The sequence below is a fragment of the Geosmithia morbida genome, assembly GCF_012550715.1.
Source record: "Geosmithia morbida isolate 1262 chromosome Unknown scaffold_0, whole genome shotgun sequence".
In the NCBI taxonomy this organism is placed as follows: Eukaryota; Fungi; Ascomycota; class Sordariomycetes; order Hypocreales; family Bionectriaceae; genus Geosmithia; species Geosmithia morbida.
This window is the reverse complement of record NW_023336187.1, coordinates 2,294,213-2,307,883: the sequence shown is the minus strand read 5'-3', so window position 1 is coordinate 2,307,883 and position 13,671 is coordinate 2,294,213. Positions and strand designations below refer to the sequence as shown.

The following is a 13,671-nucleotide window of genomic DNA, read 5'->3' as shown; positions in this document are numbered from 1 at the left end:
GTGAACATGCATGCTGTTGCTGGCGATAGGAAAGTGTTGGTCCGGGTGGTGCGATCGATGAATGAATGTTTGTTACCATCGCGAAACACGACGCTTCGGTTGAACGATTCTTTTCATCGAGAGTTGTATAAGAATGACCATTCTCCCTAGACTTGAAAACATCTTGGCATCATCACACCATAATCACAACATCACAACATCTTTCACACTAGCCCCCCCCAAGAAGCAAATCGTACATCAAACATCACCATGTCGACTACTGGTCAAAAAGTCAAGGTCGCCGCCATCCAGGCCGAGCCCGTCTGGAATGACCTAGAAGGAGGTATCGTCAAGTCCATTTCCCTGATCGAGGAGGCTGCCAGCAAGGGAGCCCAGGTTGTCGGTTTCCCGGAGGTCTTCATCCCCGGATATCCATGGTGAATTTTCCACCTCCCCTCTCTCTCTCTCCATGACAAGATGGCACTAGAAGCTCCGACACCGGGTGCTGACTGTGTAAAGGAGCATCTGGGCCCAGAACCCGATCGATAATGGCAAGTTCATGGACGAATACTTCCGCAACTCGATGGAGCGTGAATCTCCCGAGATGGAGCGCATATGCGCTGCCGTCAAGGAGGCCGGCGTCTTCGTCGTTCTCGGATACAGTGAACGGTACAGGGGAACACTATACATTGCTCAGGTACGCCACGCATATCGAGAAATGAGCCGGATATATTCTGCTTCCTCTCCTTCTTATTCCTTCTTCTTCCTTCTTCTTCTTCTTCCTTTTTCTGTCCCCCCCCCCCCCCAAATCAAATCTGACGGGTGGAACAGTCCTTTATCGACGAGAACGGCGTCATTGTCCACCACCGCCGCAAGATCAAGCCTACTCACGTAGAGCGCGCATACTACGGCGACGGCCAGGGCGAGTCTCTGCAGTCGGTGGCGCCGAGCACCAAGCTGCCCTCTGTCCGGATCGGCGGCCTCAACTGCTGGGAGCACACGCAGCTGCTGCTGCGCTACTACGAGTACGAGCAGGACGTCGACATCCACGTTGCCAGCTGGCCGCCTGTCTGGCCGACGCCCACCAAGGACGACGGTGAAGCCGACGCCGACTGGCCGTCCCACATCACCGACGACGTGTGCATGCACCTCTCGCGATCTGTTGCCCTGGAGGGCGCCTGCTTCGTCGCCGTCGCCAGCCAGGTTATGTCCGAGGAGAGTCTCAAGCGCTGTCGCATCGAGGACTTCAACTACGCCACCAGCCACGCCGCGCCCAACGGTGGCTTCAGCATGATCTACAACCCCTGGGGTAAAGAGCTGGTCAAGCGCCTCGACCCGGGTGAGGAGGGCATCCTCGTCGCCGAGGTCGACCTCTCGGTCAAGCGTTTCGCCAAGCAAAACCTCGATGTCGTCGGGCACTACTGCCGCCCCGACCAGCTCAGCCTCCGTGTCAACAAGTATGCTGCTCGCCCGGTGCACTACGCCAGCGATCCCTGATTGTGCATGTATGGATATAGGGACAGGCTGTTGATAATGCCAAACAGGGTATATACTTACATACTTGGTGACGACCCATGGACGAATAAACTCGAACCTTCATGCAACATGGTTATCGAGGACGGAAACGACAATGTGCTTCATCGTGGATAGAATGTAGTTTGGAAATCCAGCATCGACTAGGAAGGGGTGACATGGCATCTCTCCCGCTCCTGCCAACATAATACATATTCGTACATGCACATACATCTACGAAAGCCTCAAGGAGAAGGTGCCACCCACCAGTCAGACTTTCTCTCATCGTCCACCCGTTGGAATCACGTCTCTTTTTTTCTTTCATTTTCGCCTTCACATCTTCGCTATGATGTTGAAAAACACATCTACCCATCGATACAAATATACATAGTTCACAAGAAGCCACAATGTCTCAGCATTCTTCTCACCAAGCGCCCTTCAATGGCGTGGATCCCCTACCCGACACACACCGAGACCATGGAATTCAAATCAGCCAGCGGATCCAATCCTGCAGCGAGCGCGAAAGAAAACTCCACTCGATCATTCGCAGATATATAGAACCTTTGGGGGACTCTGAGAACATCTACATCGATCCTGATTGTCTCCGAGATACATTCGGGATTCGTATGACGTCGCTCGGTTTTGAAACGGGAAGACCGGCGGCTGGCCAACAGTTTATCTATCCGCTTCAGCCGCATTATATTATCCACATGCTCTCGCTCGAAGAGGCCTAGAGGATATTGCCCTACGATTTTGTAGATACGGATTCAGTATATTATTGTCATCTCCGCGACGCCCAAGAAGAAGCCGAGTTTCTCGGCAAGTTCATCCACTCGTACCTCGCTGGTGGCTGTTGGCGGTATATCGACGGTGCTTCCCCGGAGCCTTTGCTCTGTCCGAGGCGGATCGAAGAGTAGGCAGGATTGATGGCAACATTGAGACGCGTAGCACTTGTCTATGCTGTGCGGCATCGGCTAACCAAGACTCGGGGTCCTAGGACAAATCTGGAGCATCTCAGACGTGTCCACCCCGCCGGCAACAAGGTCGAATGGGAGGTCATTGCCATTCATAGAATCTGCACCTACTGCTACACTAACGATGGGAGCCTTCTTGCCGCTCTCGATCGTTCGACACCGCATGTCTCATGCTTTCTCTCCAGTAGAGATCCATTCATCCACGGCCTCTTGGCAACGGCCGAACTGATCACGATCCTACGGGTTGCCGTTGACCAGGCGTTAATGGAGGAGTACGAGGGCCATACTGTCTTTCCTGTGAGTCGGCAGGATACCTGGAACACAGCGAAAGCTGTTGGACCACTACACTCTCGTGGGATGTGGCAGGTGAACATGTACTGACCGGTTATCTGCTTCGCCTTGCACTTCAGGTGACTGTCGTCAGCACCTGGTGGAGAGCCATTCGTATCGTCCAGGGCGTCCTCTACTTGGACGACGAGTCCTTTGAGATACGTGTGTCTCAGGTACACAACTTTGCCAATGGATTCCGGAGCAAATGGCTCGAGTTTATCTCCGTACTTGGCTGGTTGGTCGGGTTACCTACTGGATATACCTAGGGATAGCATTATCGATGGGTGCCCTCTGCCTATTCCATGTACAGATGGGGTGAGCAGCTCACCATCAGCCTTGGCTTTGTGGTCCAGTCCCCATGTCTCTAGAAAAGCGTATCGTGATAGCAGAAATTTCAGCGTGCGTCGTAGTCCTACGGCCGTTTTATCTTAACCAGATCTCCTTGGCTATAGTAAGCGTGCCCGCCTCCACCTCTCCACTGAATCTTGAATCTTGTGTGTCTGGCCTGGGGAGAATGTCTTCTTTCTTCCCGCTCCGGCCCTTCATCGGGTGTCCATCTTCGAGTGGCCCTGGATGGCGGTATTCACCTCTTCAAAACACCGGGACTTGATCTGCGGAAATTTCCTCGAACGAGCTGTTGAAACCAGAGACGAACTGGTGAAGCTCGTCCGGGGGGTACGCATCTGATCAAGGGTACCTACATCCAGAGCGAATGGTATATCGTCGATTGTGGCTGGCTGGCCGGTATTCTTCCGAGAATGGCATGGAGAGAGCCATACCCGGAGGGAAGGCTGACAAGAGGCCTGTCATGAAAGAAGAAGAACCATGTTACTCTAATGATAAGATTCGTGAATCGCAGACTAGAAAAAGTGCGGAGACAAACGACGTGAAAGGCCAACAAACCCGAGCAGAAAGACATGGAATATGCCGGGAGTATCGAGCATACGTGATCATGTACGGAGTAATCTTTGAGCCCCGCGATACTGAAGTGAGCCTCCTTGTTGGGTCCCCTGTTGGCTGCAGGTGTTTTATCCGCTCTTGTTTCCCATTGGTATTCACGGTCAGGGGAGGGGCTTCACATAGGGACCCCTCAAACGGCCCCTTGGTTCGGACGGGAAGACAAACGACAGCCAATAAAGACAATGGAAGTCCGTAGAAGAGTAAAGCTGGTAGAGTATCTTGTATGAATCTAGTAGCAGTACTCTGTAACCGGCATGATTGTCACGTGTACGTAGTAAGTAGGTAATTCCATCGGGCTCAACCCTCGCTCCCCCTCCCCCCCCTCTTCTCTTGCCTTGCTTTTCTCCTCCTAGTCTGTTCACGGCTCACGCAGACTGGTGGATTCTACTCTGTAGTGACGACAGACGCAGACATCAGACCCCTTCCCCTTCCTGCTCTGTGCTGAGTCGACGCCATGCCCTACTGCGGTAGATGCGATAGGGGCTTCAGCTCCACGGACGCCTTGCGTCAGCACCAGAGGGATTCGCCTTATCACTTCCTCTGCTATGAGTGCCCTTGGGACTCCGACGATGACTTCTCCTCCCAGGAAGGGCTGGATGGTCACATGGAAGACATCCACAACTACTGCAGCCCGTGTGACAGGTTCTTTGGGCGACCCGAGGATCTGAGGCGCCACGACGTGGATAAGCACAACATGTGTGGCGTTTGCGGTCGGTACTTCAGCTCCCCCAACGCTGTCAGACAGGTACGAGCAGTTGCACCTCCTCTCTCTACAGTCTTAGTGGTACTTCCGTCGGATATCTGACGTCTGAACCCTCATTGCAGCATGCCCAGACACACATGCCCAGGGACCAGAGTTGCATTGGTGGATGTGGCAGAAGCTTCCCAACCTTTTCGGCCATTCTCCTCCACCTCGAGCCCGGTGCCTGTCTCGGAGCTGGTGTGGACAGGGACGATATCAATCGCATAGCCGAGCAGTCCTGTGGACTCAACTGCAGTTACCTCCGGGGTATTTTCCATGCCAATTGCCCATCTTGCGACTGCGAGTTTCTCGCCATCAGCGCTCTGCTGCAGCATGTCGAGAGCCTTGCATGCGAAGAGAGTCCCTCGTGGAATCGGTGGAGGAGGTTTCGAGCGGTGTTGGAGAACAACATCACCTCGGCCATCGTGGATATCTGACTCCGATAGCTAATATCAACAATCTAATTACGTGTGAAGGTTTGGCGTCGACTCTCGAAGCCCCCTTTTCAATTGTCAGGAGAGAGTAATAGTAATACTGCTTACCGCCGCCTATCTGCGTCGGTGGTCTGGCGAGGGGGGGGGGGGGGGGGGGGGGTTGGTGTTGTTGGCAACGGCATCGTCGGCAATGGTATTCATTACCAATCGACGGGATGGGGAAGACGAGAAATAGGGGTCGACAACGGTTTCGACGTTTGGTTCCTGTGGATCTTGAGCTCAGCAGGGGCCTGCTTGCTGATCATGGCAAGCAGCCGGTGTGGTCAAGTGTGGGAAGGTGATGGCATGCAGGTGGGGAAGCATCATGGCTCCACGGCTGCGTTCAGACGCTTCTCCGTGACGTCACAGAGTAAGGGAGAGAATCAAGGCAGTATCGAAGCAGAGTAGAAGTTCATTTCCTCTCAGCAAGCATCATATGGTAGATAGTCCTCGCCGTCTCATCTGCTCCGCAGACTTCTCGTGTTGTCTATACGACAGCTCGCCGGGCAGCAGCCAGCTTGCCCCGCCAACGTGCACCCGCAGACTCAGTATCACTACACGTTCCCCAATGTGGATCGAAGTGGAGGCTGGGGATCGCGATTGGGGTGGCCCGCATGCTTGGTTGAGCTCAATCGGACAGTGGCCCGTGGGGGATAATCGCTCAAATCTTGCATGAGGTAAGCTGAGAAGAAGGTTGGAAGAGAGATATCTGGGAACATGTTATGCCCTGCATGGAAGAGGAGGTAATACTGCCAAGTGTCGTAGTAATAAATAGTGGGAAAAGAGTGCGCGAACGTGAAAGAACATCCGGATTGGTGTGAGTGGGTTAGTCGCCCGTTTTTGTCCATCGCACCTACCTTGTTTTTTTGTTGTCAGTTAGTCAGTCACACGGCTTTCTGTACACGCCATTGTCATTGTCTGCCTTTTTTTTTTTAATTCTTTTTTATTCTTTCATCTCTCTATCACTAGTATGGATACTTTTACCTGTCTTGGTTCCTGATTTTGTCAGTCTTCATCTGTGCCTGCTCCTGTCCGATTTATCTGGCTCCCCTCCTTCGCTTTCATATGATAATATTACAGCAGTAAAAAACCCACCCAGCCTCGAAATCCGTGCTGTCCCTCCGGCGGTCCCGTCACATCAACGCACCAATAGTCGGACCACCCCCAGTTGGGCTTCGTGTCTCAGGCTAAGCGCGGGGCCACCCACCTTCAGAATCGACTGCCCGCTCTGATTCTACTCAGCATGATACCACGAACAATCATGTCTAAAGACGTCTATCTGCTGCCTCTCAATGATAATGGCTCGCCCCAGGTCCCGGGCGAGTACATCTACATTGCGCCCCGTGGGGATGAGCCCGTCATTGTTCGTTTTACAATCGAGGGCACCTCCTCCATATGTCGTCATGGCAGTCTTTGGGTCAACATCCCCGACAGAGATGTCGAGTTTCGCCGCGACAGGTTCAGGGAGTACAAGTAAGAAGCCATCATCATCTCAGCTTTCATCCCTATGCAGCTTGTTCTAAAGACCGTCTTACCCCAGGCTTTCCCCGGATTTCAATCGCACTCTAGAGGTGTCAATTCCCATCTACGAAGCAGGAGCTTACGCATTCTACACAACCTACGCCGAGCTTCCCGAGCTGAGCTCCCAACTTTCCGATGATGACACGGACGGTGCCATCTCCGAGGATTCTCTCAAGCAGACGCCCCTCTATTACATTGATGTCGCGCCGCGCCTGAAGCTTGACGGCTCCCCGCTGCCGCTCCCGGCGCTTTCGATCTTTTCTGTCATCAGCAAGTTCATGGGCAAGTACCCTACCGACTGGGAGCGCCACCTCGAGGGTATCAGTAATCGTGGGTACAACATGATACACTTCACCCCGCTCCAGGTCCGCGGTTCGTCCAACTCGCCGTACAGCCTGTACGACCAGCTCGGCTGGGACCCCGCCTGCTTTCCCGCCGGCGAGGAGGATGCCAAGCTCATGGTAGAGAGCCTTGAGAAGAATCACTCGCTGCTGAGCCTGACGGACATTGTCCTCAACCACACGGCCAACAACACCCGTTGGCTCGAGGAACATCCCGATGCTGGATACAATCTCAACACTGCGCCCTGGCTCGAATCGGCCTATGAGCTCGACACTAAGCTCATCGAACTCAGCTCCAAGCTGGAATCTCTCGGCCTCCCCACCGACATCAGATCTACTGATGATCTCATCAAGATCATGGAGGCCGTGAAGAGTAATGTTCTCGCTGAGATACGCCTCTGGGAATACTACGTGCTCAATGTGGACCGAGATGCCGATTTGGCCGTCGAGTGCTGGATTGCTGGAAAGACTCGATCGACGCAAGACATTTCCGACTTTTCAGATAGGCAGGCCGCCCTCGAGGCGGGTACGTTGGAGGCGCAGGTCGACTTCCTCCGAAAGTATGCTCTTACCGGAAACGACAGGCTCGGTGAGAGGTTCCGGCGGCGCATCGAACCGAGCCTGTTTGCGACTGTTCTCGCATTGATGGCAGGGAAATACGCTGCTGCTCCAGACTCTGGTTCGCCCGACGAAGCTTCCGTGCGCGGGAGAGCAGTTGAGATCCTGGAGACTCTGAACCTTCCGTTTTACAAGGAATACGACAGCGATGCGGATGAGATCATGGACCAGACGTTCAATCGTATCAAATATCTTCGTCTCGACGACCACGGCCCCAAGATGGGGCCTGTCACCGCTGAGAACCCGTTGACGGAGTCCTATTTCACACGTCTCCCCAAGAACGACAGGACGGCAAACCACCCGCCAAGAGACCTGGCTCTTGTCAACAACGGCTGGGTCTGGGGCGGCAACGCCTTAGTCGACCACGCTGGCCCGGACGTACGCGTCTATCTCAGACGTGAGGTCATCATATGGGGTGACTGCGTGAAACTCCGATATGGATCAGGCCCTCGGGACAGCCCATTCCTATGGGAGCATATGACCAAGTATGCGCGCATGCTGGCCACATATTTTGCCGGCCTGCGTATCGACAACTGTCACTCCACCCCTATGCATGTGGCCGAGCACATCCTAGACGAGGCCCGCCGAGTGCGGCCCAACCTCTACGTCGTCGCCGAGCTCTTCACCGGTTCCGAAGAGATGGACTATCTCTTTGTCAAGCGCCTCGGAATAAGCTCGCTTATTCGGGAGGCCATGCAGGCGTGGAGCACCGGCGAACTCAGCCGTCTCGTACACAGGCACGGTGGTCGTCCCATCGGGAGCTTTGAGGTGGACGAAGTCGTCAAATCGGACTCGCGGACTGGGCCGGGTGCCAGTGCAAACGGGGTCGATCACAAGGAGACCAATGGTGAACTTTCCAGGGAGATTATCCGCACCATCAAGCCCACGCCAGTGCACGCCCTCTTCATGGACTGTACGCACGACAATGAGACACCGGCCCAGAAGCGAGATGCCCGCGACACGTTGCCAAACGCGGCCCTCGTCAACATGTGCTCGAGCGCGACAGGCAGTGTCATGGGATACGATGAGATCTACCCCAAGCTTGTAGACCTCGTCAACGAGACCAGGCTTTACACTTCACAGTCGTCAAGCTCCAAGTCGGTGGAGATTGGAGGTGGAGAGAACGGCATTGGCGGTATCAAGAAGCTCTTCAATCAAATTCACACCATCATGGGCAAGGATGGATACGATGAGACTCACATACACCACGAGGATCAGTACATCACCGTCCACCGAGTTCATCCCGAGTCGAGAAAGGGGTATTTCCTCATCGCACACACGGCTTTCCCCGGTTATGGTGATGGGAACGGAGCATTCAACCCTGTCCATCTCACGGGAACAAGGGTGAAGCACATTGGTAGCTGGAAGCTCGAGGTGGACTCCACGCCAGAGGCGATAGAGAAGACTTTGGGTGATGAAGAATACCTGCGGGGTCTCCCGAGTCGAGTGGTTGATGTCGGGGGAATCGGAGTCAAGACCGACGGGGACGACACTACCATTACGATTCCCAGCCAATTCCCACCTGGAAGCATTGCTCTGTTTGAATCCTGGATTCCCACAGCCGAACACTCATCTGGTCTGGATAATTATGTCACCACTGGAGCGGATGCGGCTATGAGCCAGCTGGATCTGATCGATCTCAACTTGCTGCTATATCGATGCGAGGCCGAAGAGCTGGACTCGAGCGGCGGGCGCACTGGCGTCTACGACATTCCGGGGCATGGCAAGCTCGTATATGCTGGCCTGCAGGGGTGGTGGAGTGTCCTGGAACCCATCATCAGAGACAACAACCTAGCTCACCCACTCTGCCAAAACCTCCGGGACGGTCAATGGGCGCTGGACTACATCACCGGCCGCTTGGAACAGTTCAGCAAGGATGACAAGTACAGGAGATTGAGCGAGCCTGCCGAGTGGCTCCAGATGCGCTTCCATGCTATCAAACGGACCCCTAGCTTCCTCCTCCCGCGCTACTTTGGCCTCGTTCTCCGGACGGCATACCTTGCGGCGACCAGGAGGGCAGTCCAACTCATGAATTCGCACATCCAGAACGGCCAGTGGTTCCTCCAGAAGCTCGCGCTCGTCGGCGTGCAGCAGACGGGCTACGCAAAGTCCGGCTCTCTCTGGCCTAAGGAACTGGTCCCGTCAATTGCTGCAGGACTGCCGCATTTTGCTGTCTCTTGGGCGCGTTGCTGGGGACGCGACGTCTTCATCTCGATACGTGGGCTGTTTATCGGAACCGGGCGCTTCGAGGAAGCCAAGGAACATATCGTCGCCTTCGGAAGCGTCTTGAAGCACGGCATGATCCCCAACCTTCTGAGCAGCGGCGATGCACCGCGCTACAACTCCCGCGACTCCATCTGGTTCTACATCCAAACCATCCAGGACTATGTCAGGCTTGCGCCGGAGGGGACGGAGCTGCTCCAGACAAAGGTCCCGAGACGTTTCCTGCCTTATGATGACACCTGGTTCCCGTCTGATGACCCCCGCGCCTATTCGGAGGAGAGCACCATTGAGGACATCATCCAAGAGGCACTCCAGAGGCACGCGTCTGGGATGAAGTACAGGGAGGCCAATGCCGGCCCTCAGATTGACTCGCAGATGCGGGACGAAGGCTTCAACCAGGAGATCAAGGTTGACTGGGAAACGGGCATCATCTTCGGTGGCAACCAGTTCAACTGCGGCACGTGGATGGACAAGATGGGCGAGAGCGAAAAGGCAGGCTCGAAGGGGATCCCAGGAACGCCTCGCGACGGCGCCGCTGTCGAGATCACGGGGCTCCTATACAGCAGTCTCCAGTGGCTGTCGGAGCTTCACAGGCAGGGCCGGTATGCCTACGGCGACGTCAGGACAGCGGAGGGCACATCTGTGTCCCTGTCGGACTGGGCCGCCCGCATCAAGGCCAACTTTGAGAGGTGCTACTTCGTCCCAGCGTCACCTGACGATGACGGCAAGTACGACATCAACCCAGCCGTCGTGCACCGGCGCGGAATCTACAAGGACCTGTACAAGTCGGGCAAAGAATATGAGGACTACCAGCTTCGGTGCAACTTCCCCATCGCCATGGCAGTCGCTCCGGATCTCTTCGACCCCGATCACGCCCTCGAGGCGCTCTGCATCGCGGACAAGGCCCTCAGAGGACCGACAGGCATGGCCACGCTGGACCCAGAAGACTACGGCTACAGGCCGTACTATAACAACAGCGAAGACAGTACCGATTTTGCGACGAGCAAGGGCAGGAACTACCACTCCGGACCCGAATGGCTGTGGCCGACCGGCTTCTTCCTGCGCGCACTTCTCAAGTTTGACCTCAAGAGGAGGAGCACGGTGGCGGGACGCACCGAAGCTTTCCAGCAAGTGACGAGGCGTCTGGCCGGTTGCAAGCAGATGATCAAGGAGAGCGTGTGGGCAGGACTAGCGGAGCTGACGCAGAAGAACGGGGAGCACTGCCCTGATTCGGTACGTTTCAAGCACTGCCCTTTACGCGTGGACCGTCTACGAAGACGTGTGTGTCCTTTGGCTAACCCGGGTGTGTGTTTCTAGAGCCCGACACAAGCCTGGTCGGCAGGGTGCCTGATTGATCTGTACATGGACGCAGCGACGGAGCAGGGAGATGAGGTGACGATGAAGAAGCAGCAGTAGCTCAGCTTGGTGTGTCGAGGGAGAGCGGAGCATGCGGGATGTGCGTATCTCCAAAATGGAGGACCTAGCACCTGATGGTCATTTGCAATGGAACACGGCGTATCATTGCACGATGCGAGTCTCGCTGTTTTTTTTTTTTTTTTTTGCTTCTTCTTTTTTTGTCTCTTTCCCCACTGTAATACATGGAAGACTGTGGGAATGGGCGAAAAATGACCGTCTCAGTTCCATTACATGTCTTGGACTTGGCATTGATATTTCCGCTCTTCACCGTGGGTGATTTGCCCATCTCTCGAGCACCGAAACTAGGACCGACGACAGCTGATGGAAGTCGCGGTGTGTCTATCGGCCAAGGTTCAAGGTTGGAAGAAGGAAATGAAACATGTGCGGTGACGGTAATGAAGAAAGTTGTCTGGATTCCTATAATACTCGCAAGCAAGGAAAGCCGGATAGAGAAGCGGTAAGAAGACAAGGAAGAAGGGAGTAAGAAGAGAACGCCAGAAGAAAGGTTGAGACCGACGGAACACCGCTCCTCCTCCTCCCCCCGGTGGTGACCACCGTTTGCGTCGATCCCATGATTTGATGCCCAAAGCTGAAACAGTAGGAAAATAAACAGAGAAAACGTTTTGGGGTCCACGAAACGCCGTAAGGGAAGCCTGGGACTATGAATTACGCTCAAGAGGTGACGAAGAAAAGCAAAAGTAAAAAGAAGACAGTAAGTAGGAAGGGGATATGAGGGAAGAAGGGAGGGAAATATATGTATATATATCTCTCTCTCTTTTCTCTTCTACATGCCAAATGAAGGCCTGGAAGTTGATTGTGGAAATAGTCGAGTATAGAGTGATGAAAAGAATTCCAGGAAAACGCCGAGTCGTAGCTCTGTCAAGAAATCTTTGAAGCAGAGAAAGAAAGGGAAAAAAAATAATAAAAAGAAAAGACAGACGAAACAGAGAGACCACTGCGTCTCAAGACCTCCCCGTCCATCGTCGAATTTTTTCGGAAGGAGAAGAGGACACACCACTCTGGGCGGGGGTAGACTGCCTAGCAGCAGCGTCGGGGCCGGCGGCGCCTGGCGTTCCTGATGCGCCGGCAGCGCCAACGACTCCTTCGGGCGAGACGCCGCCGGGATTCTTGAGGGTGAATTTCTGCTGCTCCTTCTTCTTGAGGTAGCGACGACGGAAGATGCATGCTCCCACCCAGATGCCCACGATGGCCACGACGAGGACGACGAGCATGATGACCCATTTCCAGTGGTTAGATAGCCTATGAGAGGAGGGTGGTATTAGGAGAAGGAGCTCTTCATTCGGGAGAGGGGAGAGAAGGGGTACGAAACTAGGGAGAGGGGGATGGAGAGATGTGTAGAGAGAGAGAGAGAGAGAGAGAGAGAGAGGGAGAGAGAAGAGAGAAGAGAGGAAAGAGAAGAAGACGTACCAGTCACCGCCTCCGCCGGTATTCTTCCTGTGAGAGCCGGTCTCAGAGGCAGAGTCGGTAGCGGTAGCGGTGGTCGTGTCTGTGTTCTTGGCGGCGTCGTCGACGTTGCACATGTTCCTGAACCAGGTGGCCACCGAGTTGAGCTCGGCGCCCTGGCAGACGTCGTCGCAGACGCCGGTGGTGGCGGTGGAGAGGGCGATGACCCTCGTGTCGAGGCAGAAGCACGATGTGTAGGCCGTGGTGGCGGCGTCCGTGGGCACGGCCGGGGGTACGCAGGCGCCGTTGGCATCGTAGAGGGCACCGCAGCCGGCGGCGCAGGAGGGGAGGATGGCTGTGTTGGAGAAGGGTACGATGGTTGTCGTCGGTTCGGCTGTCGGGGAGGAGAGGTCAGGTCAGCATCATCGGATCAGTCATCGATCACACCCTCATGGTTCCCGAGCTCTTCTTCTTCTTCTTCTTCTCCTTCTCGTTCCGCTCCCGAGGCCGTGAGGAGATCAGAGGGATGGTCGGGGTGAGGGCATACCCATTGTGACGTATTAAATTGCGGTGCGGTCGTCGCACGCGCTGATCAGGGACAGGGATTCGAAAGGGAGCCCTCGCTCGATTGGGAGGGGTTTCTTTACTGGGGAAAAGAGACCCTTGGGAAAAGAGACCCTTGGGGAAGGAGAGGAGGAGGCTACGTCTCTCTGAAGAGTATCTGCTGTTTTCGTCTTCGACGGTCGGATAGAGTGTGGATTGTCGGTTTCTGTTGAAGAGAGAGACGGTCGGGTTGGAAAAACGAGATGGGAGGGTTTCTCTCTTTTTTTTTTTTGGTATGACAGCGACGACGGATGGTTTTTTTTTTTCGTCCGAAAGCGAGCGAGAGAAAAGACAGGGGATATGTTTGTCCCGAGGCAGCCGGTTGTTGTTTGCTGCTGCTGTTGTTGTTTTCTAAACGATAGCGAAAGCGAAGCTGTGCGTCTGATTTCGGTCGTCGAGATAAAGGAGACGAGGGAGTCGAGGAGATATTGGCGACCGAGGTATTCCGGGGCGATGGAGGTTGGGAGTTTGAAGAAGAAGAGGAGGAGGAGAAAGAGAGGCAGACGGACGGTTTGGTGCTGGATGCGGACTATACCAGACTCCGACCTGGAGAATTCGAATGGGCTGGGGGAATT

General features: G+C 54.8%; 4 protein-coding genes across 4 annotated transcripts; 3 read left to right on the top strand and 1 right to left on the bottom strand.

The window, feature by feature from the left end:
* Positions 1 to 249: 249 nt before the first annotated feature.
* Positions 250 to 1,476, top strand: GMORB2_0699 (putative amidohydrolase; the record flags this gene model as incomplete). Its single annotated transcript, XM_035462684.1, has 3 exons — positions 250 to 416; positions 499 to 676; positions 811 to 1,476. The coding sequence occupies 3 exons, from the start codon at positions 250 to 252 to the stop codon at positions 1,474 to 1,476; spliced, it is 1,011 nt and encodes a 336-aa protein (XP_035325614.1).
* Positions 1,477 to 4,209: 2,733 nt separating this feature from the next.
* On the top strand, positions 4,210 to 4,934 carry GMORB2_0698 (ZnF C2H2; the record flags this gene model as incomplete). The annotated part of the gene is made up of 2 exons (XM_035462683.1): positions 4,210 to 4,500; positions 4,581 to 4,934. The coding sequence occupies 2 exons, from the start codon at positions 4,210 to 4,212 to the stop codon at positions 4,932 to 4,934; spliced, it is 645 nt and encodes a 214-aa protein (XP_035325613.1).
* A 1,279-nt stretch (positions 4,935 to 6,213) lies between these two features.
* On the top strand, positions 6,214 to 11,089 carry GMORB2_0697 (glycogen debranching enzyme; the record flags this gene model as incomplete). The annotated part of the gene is made up of 3 exons (XM_035462682.1): positions 6,214 to 6,443; positions 6,511 to 10,906; positions 10,991 to 11,089. 3 exons carry the CDS (start codon positions 6,214 to 6,216, stop codon positions 11,087 to 11,089), a joined length of 4,725 nt encoding a protein of 1,574 aa, XP_035325612.1.
* A 962-nt stretch (positions 11,090 to 12,051) lies between these two features.
* Positions 12,052 to 12,946, bottom strand: GMORB2_0696 (uncharacterized protein; the record flags this gene model as incomplete). Its single annotated transcript, XM_035462681.1, has 3 exons — positions 12,052 to 12,349; positions 12,518 to 12,721; positions 12,939 to 12,946. The coding sequence occupies 3 exons, from the start codon at positions 12,944 to 12,946 to the stop codon at positions 12,052 to 12,054; spliced, it is 510 nt and encodes a 169-aa protein (XP_035325611.1).
* Positions 12,947 to 13,671: the final 725 nt, after the last annotated feature.